The sequence below is a fragment of the Scleropages formosus genome, chromosome 22 (assembly GCF_900964775.1).
Source record: "Scleropages formosus chromosome 22, fSclFor1.1, whole genome shotgun sequence".
Classification (NCBI taxonomy): domain Eukaryota; kingdom Metazoa; phylum Chordata; class Actinopteri; order Osteoglossiformes; family Osteoglossidae; genus Scleropages; species Scleropages formosus.
The window spans coordinates 3,248,075-3,269,645 of NC_041827.1; the positions used below are offsets into that span (position 1 = coordinate 3,248,075).

At 40.6% G+C, this 21,571-nt stretch overlaps 1 protein-coding gene across 1 annotated transcript; it reads left to right on the forward strand.

Annotated features, from left to right (window-relative positions):
- The first annotated feature begins 1,756 nt into the window (after positions 1-1,756).
- On the forward strand, positions 1,757-16,142 carry lrrc38b (leucine rich repeat containing 38b). Its single transcript, XM_018725555.1, has 2 exons — positions 1,757-2,384; positions 15,651-16,142. The coding sequence occupies exons 1-2, from the start codon at positions 1,757-1,759 to the stop codon at positions 15,896-15,898; spliced, it is 876 nt and encodes a 291-aa protein (XP_018581071.1). The 3' UTR covers positions 15,899-16,142.
- Positions 16,143-21,571: the final 5,429 nt, after the last annotated feature.

The following is a 21,571-nucleotide window of genomic DNA, read 5'->3' on the forward strand; positions in this document are numbered from 1 at the left end:
AAATCTTCAGTCTCACGCACCTTGAATTGAGCATGATTTATGGAATAAAACGTATTATGAAATGACAAAGGCATTCTAATGCTATAAAAGTGCTGCTTGCAAATCAGTCGCATAGATACGGCATTGGAAGAGTAGACTGAGCTTCTCCGGTGTGAGGGCACGTAGAGCGTGTGAAGTGAAATGAACTGATTTACCAAGGAAAGAAAAAAAAAAAAATTAAACAAGACCTTATTTTGATTGCTGTGACCAAGTAAAGAAAATCAAATAACAGACACAAAGTTCTAACCCTTAGGGTTAGGGTTCACCCCAAACCTAACCCTCAGACCAATCTGAATTTGCTATGGCTGACATATTTATTATGTTCTTAGTTATATCAGAGTTAATGTTCATTAACATGCAGGTTGCTATTTCAGATATTGAAGCAGCCCTTCAGACTAAGGCTCAACACAATACAGTTGGGTTAAAGGATTGTTTTCCCTTTTCATGTGCGTGTGCCTCTAAATTTGTGCACAACTTGCTAGAAAACCAGTCTGGACGATATATTTAAAAAGTGGTTGGCATTTATAGACTCATTTGGAAACATTTGCTCAGGAAGTGACATAATACTGCAGTAATACTGCATTTTCAGAAGTCAGTCATTAGGGTTACATAACCCCATTATAGGAAGGGGCAGTGTTTTGCCAAATCACAAGTAATTACGAGTGATCACCCAAAAAAAAAATGTTGCGCTTAAGGAACGGATTTTTTTTTTTTAACTTCAGGGGTAAACAGGACGTAATATAACGCTTTAGCTTAGTTGTCATGCTGGCAAAAAATTTGGGAGAACAGCAGGAGGTTTGACCTCAGTATGAGATGAGGAAGACAGTGGGTTTTGTGTCCCCATACATGTGCCTCAGTCCCGATTATGGGTGTTTTAAGGTCTTTTCCGTTACAGGAGATGGAATAAAATAAGTGTAAGATTCAACCAAGGCAACTTGATCACATGGCAAAGGATCAGATCCGAACCCCATGTTCATACGTCATGAAAGCTGTCCAGATACCCACTCCTCTGCCCCTGGAAATACGTACATGTCTCAGGTCAACTTCACAATTGCCCACAAGGCAAAAGAAAGCAGCTTCTCCCAGAATGCACTGCCCCAGGGGGTCATCTTAATGTCATACTCCTTGATTCGGTTAATTTAGGCACCGTGGGCTGGCTGATCGGGTTTGCTCCTGCCTGCAGGCTCCCCCAGCTATGTTCCTCAAGCAACTTCTCTGCGTCTCCCTCTCCTGTGCTACACTCTCCCATGTCTTGGTGTGCCAGTTATTATTAATCTCTGGTGATGTCTCCGCCCTCTCTCTCACACACACACACACACACACACACACACACACACAAAACACAGGCTCGGCATCCCTCTCGCTCTCTCTCTCGAGCGCTAAGTCTCCTCCCCTTCCTCCTTCAAAGAGCATCGACTGCTATTCCATCCATGTGGTTCGCTGCACGATCTCACAGAAAACGGCGCCCAGCGTCTCCCTCTTAGCGCTCCACGCTCGCGCTCCTTCAGATCGGGACCCCAGGCAATGGCAGGATGCCTCTCCGCGGACACTGACTCCTCATTCTCACCTCACTCGCTCTCCCTCCCCTCCCCTCTCCTAATCCTCGACCCTTTGAACCCCATCCCCCTTCTCCCCCTCCCCTTCCATACCCCCTGTCCCCGACCCCCCTGTCAAAATCCTAATCCAAAACCCTTTATCTCTTCGCAGCCCCTTGACCATGTTGCCATGTGCCCGCTGGCTCCAGCCTGCTCTCGTCTTTTTCTCCTCTGCCTTATTGACATGGGGAGGCAACTGCCCCCCCAGCTGCCTGTGCCCAGATCCTCACACAGTGGACTGCAGCGGACAGGGGCTGACCCGACTACCGGACTCCATCCCACTGGACGTGCGCCGTCTTCTGCTCTCTAATAACTGGATTCCGCGGATCCCCTCTGACTTCCTGGTGCTCTACAGCGACCTGGTGTACCTGGACCTGCGGAACAATTCGCTCTCGCAGATCGAACCGGGCACACTGAGCACTTCTTCTCGACTGGTCTTCCTGGACCTGGGCAGCAACAACCTGACGGAGATATCTAAGGGCACCTTCGGGGAGTCCCGCAGCCTGATCAAGCTGCGCCTGGGCAGCAACCCTTACCTGAGCAGGGTCAGCAAGGATGCCTTCCAGGGCCTGACCTCTTTGCGAGAGCTGGAGCTGGAGCGCAATGCTCTCTCTGGCCTGCAGGTGGGGGCCCTGAGTCAACTACCCTCCTTGAGGCTGGTGCGACTGGAGGGGAATCCCTGGGTTTGCAACTGCAACTTTGCCAACCTGTTCACCTGGCTGATGGAGAACAGACACAAGCTTCCGAATGGTGAGCGAGCTAAATAAGGGCTTTTTCTCTCTCTTTATGGGAAGGAAGTAGTTACCACCTTGGGTGGAAGCTGGTACCATAGTGCTTAGATGTGTTGCCTTTAGACCCAAAGGTTGTTGGTTCAAACCCCACTTCCACCTGTAGTACCCTTGAGCAAGGTACTTACCCAAACTTGCACCAGTGAAATTACCTATCTGTATAAAGTGGTAAATAATTATAAGCAGCTTAACTTCACAAGTTGCTTTAGGCTGAACGAAAATATGTAAAAGGATGTTTCATATTCTGTACCATAGAGCCAATTCTCCATTCTTACATAACTGCTTTTTTTGTTTTGGTGTAAATGTTTTGCTTGAACAAATTCAACCTTTTTCCTTCACATCCCGCACTGTTATTTTTCCTTGACCCTTAATCACTTTGGTTGGTGTAGAGATGATAGAAACAGTGCATGTGATGAGAAAGGAGTTCCTCGTATCTACTTCACAGCCTGGTGGGTGTGGTGAGAGAACACCTGTGGCTTGTGCCTGTGAGACATGTATGTCACACACCTGCCCCCCCCCCCCCCCCCCCGCCCCTTCACCCTCACCCCAACTGGGGTTTGTTTGCATTCCATTAATTACTAAGTGACAGGCCTGCTGTTGACTGGAATGAAACAGCAGACGTCCCCAGTAAGGGAAATATGCGGCCCGAGGGTCGGGACTTCTGCCCCGGTGAGCAGAGTGATGATGATGTTCGCATTACTGTCTCAGAGGCTTTTTTAAAAAGATGCACACGAGAGAGAGAGAGAGAGAGAGAGAGAGAGAGAGATCAGTTGTTTTAAGGAAGTTTTCAGCGAATGCTGATTCTATATCCAAACGGAGTGTCGAAAATGCCAGAAAGCCAGATTCTCTGTGATTTCGTGAAAACTGAACGAATGCATGTGTATGAGTTTTTAATATACATAATAATACAGTCCCCCCACATTAGGAAGGTAACGTATTCCTGAAAAATCCTTAGTGTGGTGAAAGTAAAGTCAACTTTACTTCTGGTGATAAACATTTTTGAGTTCCTGAGCCACAAAAGTGACTTTTATGATAAAATATCACTCCAAGCCATTAAAATTGACACAATTACTATAGTAACAGTTATTATAACACACCCTAACAGGCAGTTTCCCTTTATTAATTACTCTATAATACTCCATGGCTGTCTTCCAGTGCTCCTTCTGTTCTTTTCTGGTAGTGGAGGGGTTAGAGCTGCTGCTTTTGGAATTGAGGGTCACAGGTTTGGTTCCAGCCTTTAGCTGTTGGACCCTGGAGCAGGGTACTTACCCTGAATTGCACCAGTAAAAATTGCCCAGCTGTATAAATGGGTAAATAATTGTAAGTAACTTAAAAAGAGAAGCTGTTTTGGACAAAATGAATGACTCTAAATTGCCCGTAATGTGTGTGTTACATCGCTGTGCTGTGAATGGCAGTTTAGTGGAGTGTATCTAGCTGAAGAAGTCACCTTGGATAAAGGTGTTATCTGAACAAAATCATAATTTGCTCCTTGTAATGCAAAGAATTGTCTTTTAAGGTGTAAGACAATATAGAATACAGACATACATACACACACTGTCTGAACCGCTTGTCCCATATGGGGTCGCGGGGAGCCGGAGCCTAACTCGGCAACACAGGGCGCAGGGCTGGAGGGGGAGGGGACACACCCAGGACAACACGCCAGTCCATTGCAAGGCACCCCAAGCGGGACTCAAACCCCGAACCCACTGGAGGGCAGGACCCAGTCCAACTCGCTGCGCCACCGTGCCCCCCTGCTATAGAATACTTATAACTCAAATAAAGTGAGTATATATGTAAATACTTAGTAATTAGGCCGCTAATTTGATAACGGCTCTCGATGACCAAATATGTATGTATGTGTTGTTTTAAGCACAGAAAAGCAGTGTATCATGGATTATAATACAACTAATGCAAATTTTTGCCAGAATTAAGCAGTTATGGTATGGGCTAAATTCCATGTGCACTGCATATGATGGGAGTCCCAGAGAGTTTCTTGCGCAGCATCTTCTTTCTCAGCAAATTCCCTGACATAGACTTCAGACTTCTGCCCTGAAGTCCAGTCCCCTCCTGACAGATAAACATTTTGAATGAGAGATTATGATTTTAATGGTTTTCAGCTGCTGTGTGCCTTTTAATACTTGCAGCTTGTCCCCAGTCAACTGAATAGATTCAGCTGCTTACTGATAAAAATGTGTGGAGTGCACATTAATAACAATATATTATCTGGGACAACACAAATATGACTCGACATATGCTGTGAAACAATCCCACACACCGTGGCAATAACATCTTTGTGTGTGTGTGTGTGTGTGTGTGTGTGTGTGTGTGTGTGTGTGTGTGTTTGTTCTGAGGCTCAGTTAATTTTACTGCAGACACTCAAATGCTGGTCTTCCCCAGCATTCAGATTGCCAGGGTTAACTTAATTTACTGAGGCATCTGTCAACATTTTCTCTTGGAAGGGGGTGGCATAGATACAGTTGTCATCCAGATATGCAAGCAAGCATAAATATGCAACTAAGCATAAACGTGCGTACATAAACCGCATGCAGATGCCATTCCCCGGTGCCAATGAAAGTTTTGCAGAATTAAAACAAGCATCAGAAGGGGCTGTGTGTAGAGTGTGCATTCATTTAATATACATGGAGATGGAGGTGGAGGTGGTATGAAGGGAAACTGTGAGGAGAACCTATTAAGGTAGGATTTAATATGTATATATGATGTAATATTTTTATTTAGGGGGGCGCAGTGGGTTGGACCGGCTCCTGCTATCTGGTGGGTCTGGGGTTCAAGTCCTGCTTGGGGTGCCTTGCGACGGACTGGCGTCCAGTCCTGGGTGTGTCCCTTCCCCCTCCAGCCTTATGCCCTGAGTTGCTGGGTTAGGCTCTGGTTCCCTGCTACCCCATATGGGACAAGCAGTTCAGAAAGTATGTATGTGTTTTTTTTATTTATAGTAGACAGCTGCAAAGGTCTCAGGTTTGAATCCCACTTTCAGCTGTTGTACCCTTCACCAAGGTACTTACCTTAAAATGGTCCAGTACAATTGCCCGGCTATATAAATGGGTAAGTAAATGATGGGAACTTAACACTGTAAGCCAGTTTGGAGAAAAGTGTCAGCGACACAAATGCATCTGTACTTCCCAAAGCTGGCATTGTTACCATGCAGTGGACTTCAGCGTAACAGTAAGAACAGAGTTTTCTCTGTGCAGTGTTTTATTCCAAAGCTCTCACCTTTACCTGACTTAGGGAACGTCTGTGTTTATACCTTCATCTGGGGGCTTCCTCACTGTGGCCCCAGGCTTTGGTGCGAAGTGACCCCTCAGAGATGCCGGAAAGACACGTAGTAGCACCATGAACATTGGAGAGATACAGTCAGGTCTCAAATGGAGATGCAAAGCTGACACCTGAACACCTGAACCTCACTGTGTCAGCAAGTCTTCCTGCAGGTCTTCCTTCTGCACCGCTAGATGTTTACAGCTCTGAGTATGAGGGTTGGGGAGGAGCACAAACACATCACCTGCTGTTAGTGTCCTGAAATAGACCACGGTGACCTTTCCGCTTGAGGTGAAAATCTGGTGTCTGTCTCTGGACTCCTCCCAAGTGGTGTTACATTAACCTGGTGTGGAAGAACACATCCGCCATAAGGAAGACATGGTGTCCTTTACCATCATAACCTTCATCCTTAGTTGCTGGTTAAAATGTCAGATTCGAGCTGACATCTGCATAAAAAAGTGACGGTGAGCTCCTATCAGCAAAATAAAATAATTTTCCATGCATGCGGATATGAACATCGAAGGAGTGAGAATTAGAGCAGGACACTTTCAGTTTGTAAGGTGACACCACTAAGCAATATATACAGTATGCAATAGGTGCACATTTTCTACTGAGTGGCAATTTTAAAAAAGTGCTCATTAGACCACAGTTCATCATTTATTTATCATCAATTATAACTCATAGTAGAAAGCATTGTATGGTAAAGTGTGGCACGGTTACATTTCTGGAAATAACACCAGTCTGAGCACAACACTTGGTAATCTGAACCAGCAAGCAAACATGAGAGATTATTACAAATAGATGGAGTAACTATCATGTTTTTTCAGTTGACCTGTATTATAGTGTGTATTTTTATACTAAGGAGGAGGGTGTGGTGGCAAAGCAGGTTCAGCTGGTGCCCGCTGTGTAGTTCGATCGCTGCTTGGGATACCTTGCGATGGACTGGCGTCCCGTCCTGGGTGTGTCCCCTACCCCCTTGGCCTTGTGCCCTGTGTTGCCAGGTTAGGCTCTTGGGACAAGCAGTTGTTGACAAAAACATGAAATTTTAGTACTATTATAGTATAGCTGAGTCATATTAAGAGTGCTGGCCAAGTAAATTAGATTTCTCTTCAATACACTCTGTAAAAGAAATGAAAAGAAAGACGGCAATGCTTGGGAAAATTGAAGGACAAAGGCGCTGACGAGCCAGCAATGGACAATGGACACACCCCTTCCAACACTAAGGATGCAAGTGGACAACAAAAGTCCCTGGAGACACTCTGTTTATGTGGTTGCTAAGAGTCAAAATTGACTTGATGGCTCTTAACAACAAAAACATATCATAACATACACAGCTGCCCAACACTGGGATGTAATCTTGCAGAAAGGTCTGCTTGATAATATGGATTAAGAATAGAGGAAACAGCAATTGTTTCAATTCTAAAAGGACGTTGATCTCCAGTTAAGTATTACGGGAGTCCAGTGTCCTACTAGTTCTACTCACAGATTATGTTGACAAATTTGTCTGTGTATGTTGTTACGTCCATCCTTGCTATGTGGGACTATTTCTGGAGCTCCTTGATGAAATCTTCACCATGTGATAAGACCTTTCTGACATGCGGAGATGCTCTGTTCTTTACACTTATTAAACTTCGGGCTTTTGGCAGCTAGTTTTTCTATAAAATCTTCATGTTGACCAGGGTGTGAATGGATAGATCCTGGAGCCAGACAGAATGAATTTGTCATTGACTTAGTCGTTGAGCTGTCTTGTATCAGACAGAAGCAAGGGCTGCAATTTATTTGAATGCTGTGAAATTGTTGGTGTAAAGTGTTTTTTCTTTCATTCAAAACTCAAACGTACTGAAAGGCCTCCTATCTGAGTGATAATGCTCTGATTTTCTAATAAGTTGTGTCAAAGCAACTAAGGTAGGTGCACTGTCCACCAGTGACTCTGTTCATGAAGAATTTTGTATAGTATTAACCAGGTTCTGCCTTCTTCTAAACCATTCTTGAATTAAGAACAAATGAAAGAAATTTTGCAATTTAATTAAAATGATTATCATATTATGTACTGCAATCATAGGTTGTGCTATTGGCATAATGCTTTAGGTGTTGGCAGTCTATGATACAATGCCACAGGTTGAGTTCACACAGCACTGGACTGTCATCATGGCTGCCAACCGGACAAAGTAATCCTTTCTACATTCATCTGACACTTTTCTCTAAAGGACATGGCAGTTATTGACCTTTTTTCACTGGAGCCATTTATGATAAGTGCCTTTCTTAAGTGCACTACAGCTGGGATTTGAACCTGCAACCATGGGATCCAAGAGCAGCAGCTGTAATCCATACACTATCAGTTGTCCCTAAATGCATCCATGCAAAACTAAAGGAGTTAATTGGCTTTTCAAGGACTAATGTCTCACATCATGTCCTGCTGATCATATCAATTACTGACAAAATATCCGATATCAATTTATGGGTATTTTCAAGTCTCTTCTGAGAATCCTATCCATCCTCACTTATACAGTAAGTCCTGTCAATCACCCTGACATTTCCCCAGTTGGTGGACTCTCAGGTGTATAGCAAAGATGGCATTTCGCTGTGTCAGAACTGGAAAGGTCACCACTCAAAAAAGACAGCATCTTAACCTATCAACTCACAGTGTCCTCCCAGCTATAGGGCTAAGTTCGAGGGATGGGGTAACCAACTGTATCTCTGCTCTAACTACATCCAGGATGCCCTGATCGCAGTCTGCTGCTCTCTCCAGTTAGGTTCCCGGCAATTCCCTATTCCCTCTTCACTGTTTTTTTTCCCAGGCTGACACACCTTCTTGCATGAAGTTATGGTGTTAACATGGTTAAACCTGCGTTCACAGGTCTGATTCCTGTTTAGGAAATGCCCTTCATGACTAATGCTTTTGTAGGAATGCCATGCAGTGGCAAATATGTATGGAATATAGTAATGATCCACATTTAAGAGAAGAAAACAATGATGAAAATAATCAGAAATTCTGACTGAATCATACAGGGAAGTACAAATTTTTTTTTTCAGCTGTTAAGAAAAGCAAATTATAACTTGTTTTCAGTCCATTCCTTGCCACAAATAAGATCTCAAATGGTTTTAAAAAGGTGTTTATTGTGAAGGGGTAACTAGTAGTATAGTGGGTAGCACTTTGGCCTGAAAGGTTATAGGTTTGAATCCCTACAGTAGTGCTCTTGAGCAAGGTACTTATTCTAACTTAAAGTGAAGTTACCCAACTGCATAACTGGGAAAATAATTGTAAGATGCTTTGGAGGAAAGCATCAGCTGGATAGACTAAAAAAAAAAAAAAAGTATTTCTTCATATCCATAAGGTTTATGTTATTCTTCTGAAGCACACACACAGACACACACACAAGCTGCTTGTCCCAAGCAGGGTCGTGGCAAACCGGAGCCTAACCCGGCAACACAGGGCGCAGGGCTGGAGGGGGAGGGGACACACCCAGGATGGGACACCAGTTTGCCACAAGGCATCCCAAGCAGGACTTGAACCCCAGACCCACTCAAGATCAGGTACAGGCCAAATCCGCCACACCGCCACACCACCACACCCCCTTTTCTAAAGTTTGACCACTCATTTAATCACACAAAAAGTTACACTCTGAACCGGGTGTAACTGGTATAAAGGAGGAAGCATCCAACACAAATCACACAACTTGCGCACTGATGATGTCACCTCCATTGGTGACAAAACGTTTGCAACCTAAATGCCAAGCTCAGCGAACAACCGAACACCTCAAGAAGTTAAATTTGTCCCCCTCAATATACTTGTTTAAACCCCAGCCTGAATTTTTTTTTCTGGACCCCTGGTAGCGTAGTAGTTAGAGCAACTGGTTGCAGGTTCAAGCCTCCCCTCTGGCTGTAGTACCCTTAAGCAAGCTACTTACCCTGAATTGCTCCAGTAAAAAAAAAAAAAAAAAATTACCCAGCTGTGTAAATGGGTAAATAGTTGTAACCTTAACATTGTAAGTTACTTTGGAGAAAAGTGTCAGGTAAATGTTTAAATGAAGGAAATAAATAAGATTAATAGATTATTGTTACACATCTGGAAATGAGAAATGTCATCCTTAATAAAAAGCCCTGACAGGTCGCAAAGTATTAATTTGCCTGTAGGAACTAATAAACTATAACAACCTATCCCACGCTATCCTAAATTTTAAAAAGGTAAAGATATGGTCCAAATCATACCTTTTGAAATGTGCATTAATTTTATTACAAAAATATTCTCCCTATATAGTGTGCTCCTATTAAACTATCATAAATAGATGCAAACAAATCAAATTGCTGTTGTGTTTTTGTTTCTTCATGTGGTTAAGTGTAGAACAAAAGTGCTGCATGTTAAAAGAATGAATAAAGAATAATTGTGTCTCCATAATGAAAACCTTAGCATTTTCAGGGACAATTCCTCACAAAATAATCCACTGAGCCAATAAATAGTAACACGTGGAAACGCGATGTATTTAGGGGGAACTAAGTGGTAAGGTCATTTAGGGAAGAGATTCAAGGGGACAGCAGTTTGTTCCTCTCCCATCCTGTCATCTCTTAATCTCTTGATCCCCCGATGAAATAACAGGGGATTATAGCCCATTACGTTCGGTGAAAAGTAACCAAAGCAGCTTTCAGAGAAGAAATTAAACAAATGGTTGTGTCTCTTCTCAGAGAAGTAGAAATACTAAAAACCCTCTCAGGTCGAGGTTATATAATAGGTGTGTTGTCAATGCTGGGTTTCCACTCAGTGTATAACTCAAACAAAACTATTACGCAAGGAAAACAGGCACCATTCCTAAATTCTTCTGTGGAAAAACATTTTTGGGTGGGGATCTCCCAGTTTTTTTTCCTTTTCCCTCCTTGCAATAATGCAACAGAATTGTCGAGAAGTTTTTAGTAGAGTAACATTTAGGGTATCTACCTTACTCAAGATATCACAGAAAGGTGGAACTTAAACCTACAACCTTCAGGGTTGAAACCTGCAGCTGTAACCACTGCACTAACCTCTGCTGCTGCACAAAAAGCATTAAGGCCTAGGAAAAGTTGGTCTTCGAAACACTGAAGTTCTTCGGCAAAGTTCTTGATGGAATTCGGGTCAATCATCCTACGTGGAGTGGATTAGATCACTTCCTCAACAGACCAGCTCATCACAAATACCAATAAGTTTGTGCTGCATTGAACATAAATAGAAGTCATTAATCACACTGTGAAGTGAACTAGATACGAAGCAACTTTATTATGCAATTTCTACTTTCCAGTATAAAAACAAGTGACCTCTAAAACGATGACTCACTTTCTAGGTTTCACTGGTTGAGATGTGGCTGTTCTTCACCATGTTTTCACTGTAGCAGGTGACGCTTTGTTGTCTTGAGAGCATCAGCTGCCCAAATTTCCAGCCCAGAAGCTGCGACTGGACTTCTTCCACACTGTAACATGAACCCAGTGTTTACCCATGTATCAGTGAGGGAAGATACTCAGATTTGCTTGTTTATCTGACGGTTTTCTCCAAATCCACATACAGTGTTAACATAATGGTTCACCCTGTTTATATCTCGTGGTCATTTTTACTGAGAGCAGCTCAGAGTAAGCTTATAGTTCACCTCTTCTCAAGACAAAATTCCAGTGAAAGTCCCTTACGCAAGCGCACCCAAAAATGAGAGTGACATAATTCAAATAATCCAACAGACACTGACTTGCGGACTCTAGGCTCATATTTTTGTGATCAGAATCAAGAGTGACAGGTGTGTATTTTGCAATAGGAAACTTTTGAACTATCAGATCAAAATGAATTAATCTCGAAACAGCATAAAAACTCTTAACAATAACCCTAACTGCAAATTTTCCAATACTGTGCTTTTTTTTAATCTACAATACCAAGTTTAGGTATTATTTCACACAGTGTGGAGCTCAATAGTCTTTATGTGACACAGGAGGAGTCGGGGCACGGGAGGTGAGACACAAATGCAGGATCTTTTATTGGAATGAGGAAGTGGCGATGCAAGTCTCGTGGTCAGGGGGAGGTGAGGGTCTAAACTTGAGGGGCGAACGTTGTAGCAAAGGAGGATCCGGAGACATGGTCGAAGGAACGAAGTGAAGGTCAGGATTCAGGGATGAGGAGTCAGGCCGGGGAGCAAGGAAGGGAGACGCAAGGAGCAGGACAGGTAAGGCGAAGTGGATGTTTTGAGAGGACGGGGGGGATGGTTGTCTCAGTGAGATTCTGCAACCAGGGAGCAGTGGAGTGAAACCCTTCATACCCCACTCTGTTGATTATAGCCAAGTGCTTGCATTTGGGGTGTGGTCATGGGCGTGATGCTTATAAAACCAGCTGATTTCTATGGTCCCTTGTGAGGCAACTGAATCAGGGAAAGTGAAATTTTTAAATATATTAAAATTAATAATGAATAACATTTTAAACTTAAAATAAATACACAATATAAATTTGAGTGTACACATACTTTCTGCAATATTCATGAAAATATACTTCTTTGCTCTAAAATGGGCAGCAATTACTGTATATAGAAGGTTTTTTTAATGCAGTTTAATTGATCTTGAATTTATTTTTAGAATAAAACAAATTAAAAAGTAATTACATGTTTAATGATGGATAAATTAACTTATTACTGAACAGTTATAGCAGGGGGGAAAAAAACAGCTCTCCTAAGTTTTCTATTGTTCCTTTATTTTATCATCTGCCAGATGTTTCATGTTAAATGAGTTGCTGACATGAATTGCCTGAGCTGTATATTGAAAAAGTGTGTCGGTAAATTAAAATCCAGATTTGAGCTTTGATGAGGTTCTGCCTACGCAAACTGCTCACCTCATCTCAGCGGTAACTGTATTTTATTAGAGAGCGACGGAGATTGTGCTGTTTGCTTTTCCACTGAACACCTTGGCTTATTCCACACAGACTGGAAATGCAAACAGAATGGAACGACTGGGCTCAAAGGACAACTCATCACTTGTCACGTGCAGCAGCATGTGAGCTCAAGAGTGGACTTGTTAAATCCTGAGATTCATTGACACATAGCACCAGTGCTGTACAGGAGGATTATTAAGGTTTGGGTCGAAAAGAGAGTAAAACACTTATTAGGAAGAGAGGAGGAGTCACACCTGTTGCCAGGAACTGGGCCGTTGAGGAAAATTTTAAGTAATTGCTTAAGGCTCTGGCAGCCGAGTACCATTCGCTCCAATCAATGATACACTCTTTCACCGAGCCAAACACATGGGGCAACTGGGAATGTATTGATTAGAGGTGCTGCCCTTAGACCAAAAAAAGTTACAGATTTGAATCCCACCTCCAGGTGTAGTACCCTTGAGCAATGTACTTGCCCAAAATTGCTCCAGGACAATTACCAAGCTGTATACATGGGTAAATTATTGTAAATAGCTTAAGAGTGTAAATTGTTTTGGAGGAATGTGTAAAATGAATAAATATAATTGTAAATATGTTGACCCACATGGGACCAAAGCGAATAGAATCACTGGTATGTGATGCTGGTATTGTGATAAATGGAATGTTTTGAATGCTATTGATTGTGCTTTGAGCTCTGTTCTCCTTCAACTCATTGTGCGTATTAGTATTTATTGCTTATTCTGCCTGTCCACATATTAAAACCATTAATCAGTCAATATCTTACACATGAAAAAAACGCATCCGCCCGTGCAATCAAAACTGTGTGTGTTCCAAGGCAAGAGACCGATCATTGTGTCCCTCTTCATTTTCCACCATATGAACCACACTTCATTGGCTTGAATACAAGAAGGAAACTAAATACCACATTTTCTCCGATTCACAGGAGCCTGTCAGATAACATGTAGCTTTTTTCTTAACAAGTATGATGTAAATATACATTTATTTGCCTCAAATCAAAATCTGTGTATATTTCAGAATATATTATATAATGAATGCGAAATGCACGCTTGCCTTATTTAATGCAATTTGGACTCTTTTATTAGTGTTACTCATTCACTGCAATAAAAAAAAAAAAAAAAACAGTATCAGGTTATGTAAAAGCAAACAGTAATCTTTCGGCTTTATTTATTGTGGTGATTACTACAGCAGGAATACACAAAGGGCTTAATTTAGATGAAATATACATCTCTGTGTCTATGCAGCATTTTATTCTTAGCCACCTGCTTGAGTGTGGAAATTCCTCTTGGGAAGAGACCCGCACGCAATGCAGGGCTCTGAAAGCCAACCATTAGCTGCATTGTCAGCGCCAGGGAATTTAATGCCACTTTGGGGCAGCATGGTCCATTCACTCCCTAGATTAAGTTATCTTTCTAGAAAAGGTCTCTGACACTGAGCAATAGTTCTCGCTCATGTAGTTTGCTCCCTGTCATGAACCAATTATAGGCAGTGGGCAAAACAGTACCAAACGTAAATAATGTACAGTTGAAAGTCCTGGACATGTCGTTGCCAATATGGCCAGAAACTGTATGCAAGTAACATGAACTCTGCATTACAAATAACCTTCCAACTATCCATTATCAATAATCTCTTTGCTCTGTGATGGATTGGTGTCCCCTCTAGGGAGTACTCTTCACACCCTGTAATTCTACTACTGGCACAGTAGGGACAAATCAAAGTAAAAAATTCACCAGGAACAAATGTGTTTGGACCGTGGGAGGAAACCAGAGCGCCTGGAGGAAATACGCACTAACACAACGAGAAACTGTGAGCTCTACACAGGCCGAGTCAGATTTGAATCCATCTCTGAACCCTCAGCCAAATAAGTGTGAGGCACTAGTGCTTAAATTACAAATAAAACGAAACAAAATTCTGCTTTTTTAATTCATTAGTATTTGTTCTTAAGAAAATAAAAGAAATACTCAGTCAATAATCGTTAACTTTAATACAGGGTTCCTTCACCCAATAGCATAATATATTTATGGGAAGGAACATGCTCAGAAGACCTTATTTCCATTAATCAAAATGGGAAAAATATATGCATTTCTCAGCCAAAGAGGTTCTCCAATTTTTTCAGTTAACATGCAAAATTCAGGCTCTAACAAAAATCAAATTTAAAATTAAGTTTAACACCAGAACTTTAAATTCATGGGAAAAGGTATCTGAAAGTTAAGCAGAGAAGTCTATGTTAAAAGGAATGATATTATGGGAGAATTTTTATTTAAAGGAGCAAATTTCTTTAAGAAATCTCTTTTTTTTTATATGGAAAATAGACAGAATAGACGTGGCGTTTATTAGCATATTGCAAGAAGAAAAGTACCAGCGATGAGCCGAATGTTTCTTTTCTCGAGAATGTGTTCAGACAATGCCAAGTTCTTTCCAGTGTACTTGAATACTGATATTTTTTTTAAATTTAGTGTTACTTAATTTATTTTCCCAATTCAGCTCCCATTTTTGTTGATGTTGTAATGTCTTCTACTTATTGTGGTGACAAACACTATGATTTAAGGTGAAATACCAGGGTTGTACTGTATTTCATTTTCTACTGAGCAATTCAGAAGGGCACAGAGGCCATTAACCATGCCGAAGAAACATCTGGAAAACATTTCTCTGTCTGGTTCAAAGTCATAAATAACCAGGACTGCCTTTTTTATATTAGGCTGAAGGATACATTTTACATTTACATTTACATTTATTCGTTTAGCAGACGCTTTTGTCCAAAGCAATGTACATCTCAGCAAAAGTACAATTTATGCATTACACTGAGAGAAGAAGACATAGCTGTACACATGAAAGTCTCAAGCAAACCTAGTTTGTTCCCTACCACTTGCTGCACCGAGGTTCATCGTTCGAGTAGGTGCATAAATACAGTAAACTGCCTCATGCCAGCAAGTAGCACATATCTGTGAATTAAGGTGTTGTTTACATGCAAATTATTAGTACACCCATAATCAGTGATGACTTGACTACTTTTTCACACTAGTCAAATGAAATGTAACTGATGCCAACACAATTCCGTCTGTTCTTCTTCTTCCGCAGGGGTGGAAAGCTTGGAATGCTCACTGCCCATGGACGGGCGGACGGTGGCTCTGAGCCAGCTTTCACAGGAAAGTTTCCGGAAGTGCCAGGAGACCCTGACGCTCACCGATCTCCTGATCATTATCTTCTCCGGCATCTCGGTCTCGGTGGCTGCGATCATGGCCAGCTTCTTCTTGGCATCTACTGTTCACTGCTTTCAGCGCTGGAGCAAGGGCAGCAAAGGTGATGATGAGGAGAGTGAGGAGTGAAGAAGGGTCACCAGTCTGGGTCCATCTGCCCTTCTCCTACCTTTCCACCCCCAGCCAAGCAACTGCAGCCATGTCCAAGTTCAGGTGTTTACAGCTATCGCTCCCATCACTGCAAACCCTGTTCCCACAGAGGCACCTTTTATAGGGTGACTCAGCACCAGCCTGAAGACAAACTCAAGCTTGAGGACAAAGTCAAGGTGATCATGACCATGTCTTTATTGTTTCATGTTAGCTCTCGGCACACGGAGACATGTGCTATTGAAAACCAGGTAATGTATTAGCATTCAAACTGCCAAGGATTTATGTCTTCAAAAGGCTCTACAGTGTCTTGACCTTTAATAGTTCTTCCAGCATCAGCTTTCTGTTGTGTGGACGTAAGCAATATATCTTACCGACCAGTCAATTACTCTCTTTAGTCTATAATATTAACCTAGGGCAAAGCTTTTAGAGATATGTATAATATATATACAAATGGTATACATATATACATATATAATATATGCCGTACAATAACATATTCAGAAAAATCACTGTTAAAAAAGCAATGTAAAAACAGAGGATGTTTAATAATAGACCTACAAATTGCTATCTTGCATTTGAATTTAGAAAATTTCCCAACAAAAATAATATTCTGTAAGAAAAAAGAAGACTTCACTGTTGAGGATTGTATGAATGGAGATGCAGTCTGTGCTAAAAATCATCTAAAATGGTATCGCTATATACCATAAATGTGATCTTTAATATCATGTGAACTAAATATCGCTCACTTTTACCATTTGCATGTAATTTGTTTCCTGCTAACTAATGAGCAAATTTATGAATTTATAAATATGAAATTTTAACATAACTGGCAAGGTCTTCACCAACTCCTCGACTTTCAAACATAACTGGAATGGGAGGGTTAATAATTTTGTTGTTTCATAACTCCAAAGTAATGTTTATTATTGCTATCTGTAATTATGAAAAGATTAATAAAACAGGTTTCGCTGAATTTATTTTCACCATAGATCTCGAAAACCCTTACCATATTGTGCTTTTTATTATTTGTATAATTTCAGGCTTCATTGAAATTAAACTAAAATTCCTGAAAATAGAAATGCACTACCTTGACAAACTTGTATTTACATTTACATTTATTTATTTTGCAGGCGCTTTTCTCCAAAGCGACTTCCAGTCAATTTAATTTCAGTTAATTCCTTCAGGATACATTAATGTTTTTGCATTTTCAGTGCTCATCACCTTCTTACCACTTTCAGCTTTCTCCACTTTTCGCACCAGTGTTAAAATCACCAACACTCATAAGTACCAGACCTGAGCTGTAAGTACTGTGGACCTTAGTTCAATAATTCTGTGTGATTTATTTCCTTCTATCTCACACACACACACACACACACACACACACACACACACACACACACACACACACAGTGAATGTGATCTGAATTAAAGAAGTCCCACACTCCAGGTCCATTTGGGTCCAGTGCATAATTACCTGTTGGTCAGTGGGTGAGCACAGGTTTGGTCTTGAAATAAATAGTAATTTGAAGCAAAATAATAATTTCACCATTTTTAAGTTGAGGAGCCAGTATATACAGTAATTACTTTGTTTAAAACAAGTAAACCAAGATGCAAACACTTTGAGGAAGTTTAGAATTCAATAAACTGAATAAGTAAGAAATTATTTTTTTCTGTAATCTGTGTATGCTATTAATTACTGAGAAATGTATTCCATCTCATACTAAAGTGCATAGAATCTTCATATCATGAACATATTTTATTGCAAAGCAAAGCAATAATACTTTTTAACAGTCTACGATTAAATTCCTGTAACATAGTTTGGGTTTAAAAATAACATACCATTGTTTATGTTAATGATGGACCAAAATAAATCTTTTTACAGCTGGTTTGCAGTAATGTTGATGGGTTGTTAATAATATTTTTAAAGTCAGGTTAACCGGTTGTTCTGCTCAAGGGAATCACATTGTAAACTTATTGGTTTGTATTGTTCATTTGTGGAGTCTCTGAGCATCCTTTTCCACAAATTCAATCTTAGCACCTTCTAGACCGTGACTCATGAGTTCTGCTGTTGTTTAGGGGCGGCTGAACCTAATGGATGGACACAATATTTTTAATCACTTTTTGTCTGATGTCATGTCTGTACTTCAGTTCAATCAGGGTTTTGGTTTAAAGTGAAACTTCTCTGTAAAGCTTGTATTTTAAACCAAGGTCCCACTACAGCAATAATTCCAAAAATGATTTAATGTCAATAGTTACAATATATGTATCAGATCCAATTTTAGTGAAAAACATAATTGTGTAGCAATTCTGACTTTATTAAGTACTGATGAGTCAATGTCGCCTGTTGATGACCACATAAGATAAAGTGCCCCAGAACGTTCTGTTCTCAGTGAGGAGGGCAGTGTGTTATTTGGTATGAAGTATTCCCTCTGTCTTTCAATTATTCAGTTTGGTTTAAAACCCTTAAACGTCAAAAGGGGTACTTCTATATAAATCTTTAATGCATCAGAGCATCAAACCAAAAATACTTATTTTTAAGTCCTGTCTGTAGACAGTTGATGTGCAATTGTCGCATAAAGGTGTAGGGGTTTTTTTTTATTGAAGCCAGCACTTGACCGCTGGAATGATTATAATTTGCCGTCAAGTGAAACAAAAATTTAAAATAAGTGAAAAAAATTCTACGGCATATCGTATTTGCAAAGAGTAATAGCAGAATGACCAAGTGACGGTAGGCCAGGTAAACCACATCATATTCCTTGTGTAAATTCAAGGTTGGCTTTAGACGTGGGTAATACAGACATTGTTCTACAGTTCAGAAGCCCTGTGCTGGAATAACTGCTGTAATTTCGTTAAGATGTATTCATGCTTTCAGTGTTGATAACTGATTGTATCAGAATGTAGGGTTGCGGTGGACTGGATCCTTTTCAGAAAGCATTAGGCACATGGCGGGGTACAGCAAGGCACCAGCCCATCACAATAAATTGATGCATACAAATTACAGTAATGAAATGTGATATTTTGCATAAAAATACAGGTAGGCTGATTTTGTCAAGAGAACAATGGCTTTCTCACTGCAGAGACTTCACTCTGATACCTTTTAGTTGCAAATAGTCCTTATAACCACATCTTTCTCTTTTAAAATAAGGCCATTTAAGGATTCATATGTTTCATAATCCAGATATACACAATGTACATTTCTTGTGCTGTTTGACTTACTTTTAAAAAAACTAAATTGTGGCAATAGTCTGAGCTTTCCTTTTTATGTTACAATGAGTTTCTCACATATTTACTTTAACCTTATACTATGTCAGAAAATGTGAAAAGCAGTTAACTTCATTCATGAGATAAAATTAATACAGCTGTTTTTTTTTTACATATTCAGGGTGTGTGATGGAAAGACAGGTCAAAAACAGGCTTTAACTTAAACCAACCTCAGTTTTGCGTGACATTGTACACCAATATCATCTTCTGTTGCAGCCGTGATACAGTGCTGTTAAAAGTATAGGTGGTCCCCAGTTTACGATGGGGTACGTTCTCCAAAACCCTTCATAAGTCAAAAATATTGTAAGATGAAAATGCATTTAATGAACCTACTACACACCTATGTGTGACAGACTGGGAGATGTCGATCACTGTCGCTGCCCAGCATCGCGAGAGAGTATCACTCTGCATATCGCTTGCCCGGGAAAAAATCGAAATTCAAAATTTGAAGTAAGGCTTTTACTGAATGTTTACTGCCAGCTCACCATCGTAAAGCCAAAAAAACCCAAGTCGAACTATGGTAAATTGGGGACCACCAGTATGTGAACCCTGTTGGGATGGTTATTATTCTTACATATAAAATATTAAAATAAATATGCAGAAAATCTCAGTGTTAAATCTGAAAAGAAACCTATAAAATCAATGAATGACTGTGATCTACACCCTTGATTCTACCTACCTACCTGGTATAACCAATGTAACTTGGGCTTCACTTATTTTTACACCTGCACTACTTGTGTGTTTCTACTATACACGATTCCCTCTAAAGCAAAATATGGAACTGGTCATGACACACCTATTATGTCACATGGAAAAAGACTGATTCACATTAAATTAGCATTTTGTGGTGACAAGGGCTTCACATACTTTCACACAGCACTGTACATCCAGATACTGTTGAGCAGTGACCAACATCATAGTTACTGTTGTACGCTGTAATAACTGCCATGTCCTCAGTACCTGTCCCGTATATATATATGAGTTTTAACATGTTGTGAATCCTCAACTAAGGTTCCCTTCTTAGCATTGGTTTATACTACATATCTTTTTAGATGAAATTCAACTACTGTGTAGTTGTGTTCAGATAATTTACCTATATTCCGAAGTCTTACCACAACCACTTTCCAGAGTCAAGTTTTGTTCAGTTTGAATGAGACCTGGTCTATCCACTGGCATAAAAAAACAGCCCCGGCCCCTTGCCTTGCTCTTCCCTGCCGTATTCTCTAATAACCATTTGGTTTTTTTTTTTTCCTTCTTTTCATGCTATTTGAATGATTACAAGAAAAGATAATAATTTTATTGTGATTATTTGTAGTCAGCATAAGTATATATTTTTCAATAAAAACATGGATGACATGCCCTTCATCTTCAGATTTTTCTGTGTGTTCGTAGTTATTCTACTCATTTCCTGCTTCCATGTCTAACTGTTGGTGTTTCTATAATGAAAAGTAATACTTCAGCCTGTTTTAGCTATTAACTGGTCGGAGACAGTTTGTAAAAACTTCACAGCCATACACCAGTACAAGCCACAAAATCTGGTTTAATATATTAAGCTCACCAACATAAAAACCATACCAATAAATGCAATTTCCCATGATAATCGATACAAACATTTTTACTTTGCTACGTATTCAAAGAACACTGTCTCAAAACACAAACTCCATGATCCATTACATTGTAGAATGTTGCACAATCTAAATTCGGCCGAGACTTGACAATCGTAATCCTCAACCCGAACTCCCAACCTCCAACCTCCTACCTAGCTTCACACTTCCCAGCATGCCCTGCCAAAATATTTGTTGTAGGGGTGATGGAAAACCATTTCCATGGTGCCATGGTGCCATGGTGCATATGATGGCTGAGAGTGGGAGTAACACCAAGAGTCCTAACAGTTACACTAATCCAGCTTTGTGTTTCACCAGCTCCCACGCAGGTGTCAGGTCATTATCTACAAATGTTTACCGAACTGCAATGAGTGCCTTCTTATACCGCCCATCAGTGTAGTGAAAAAGTCAGCACAGAAAAATCGACATAGTTTTTAAAAGGGAAAATACAGGTTGAGTCTTACCTGCTTTCTATGAACAATGTTTCTTATTTTTTGAGTTTCCCAGTTATAAAAATTTTCTTTAGTTTTTTCCTGCATTAGACCATGCAACTCTAAAAGCAATGGAGAAGCATTAAAAATTTCCTTGTCCTGTCTCAAAACATTCTTCGGTGTTATGAATTGAGGTTTCGTTCCAGAGAGCGAGGGGGGCCGTGTCTGTGCTTTTGCTGCGGTGACTTGACAAATCGTGAATGGTCCTTCCCAGCGGCCGACCGCTAACAGGGTTTGAAGGTGTGCATGCGTATATGGAAGGGGATGAACGGGAGTTAACAGAAGGAATTGTGGAGCAG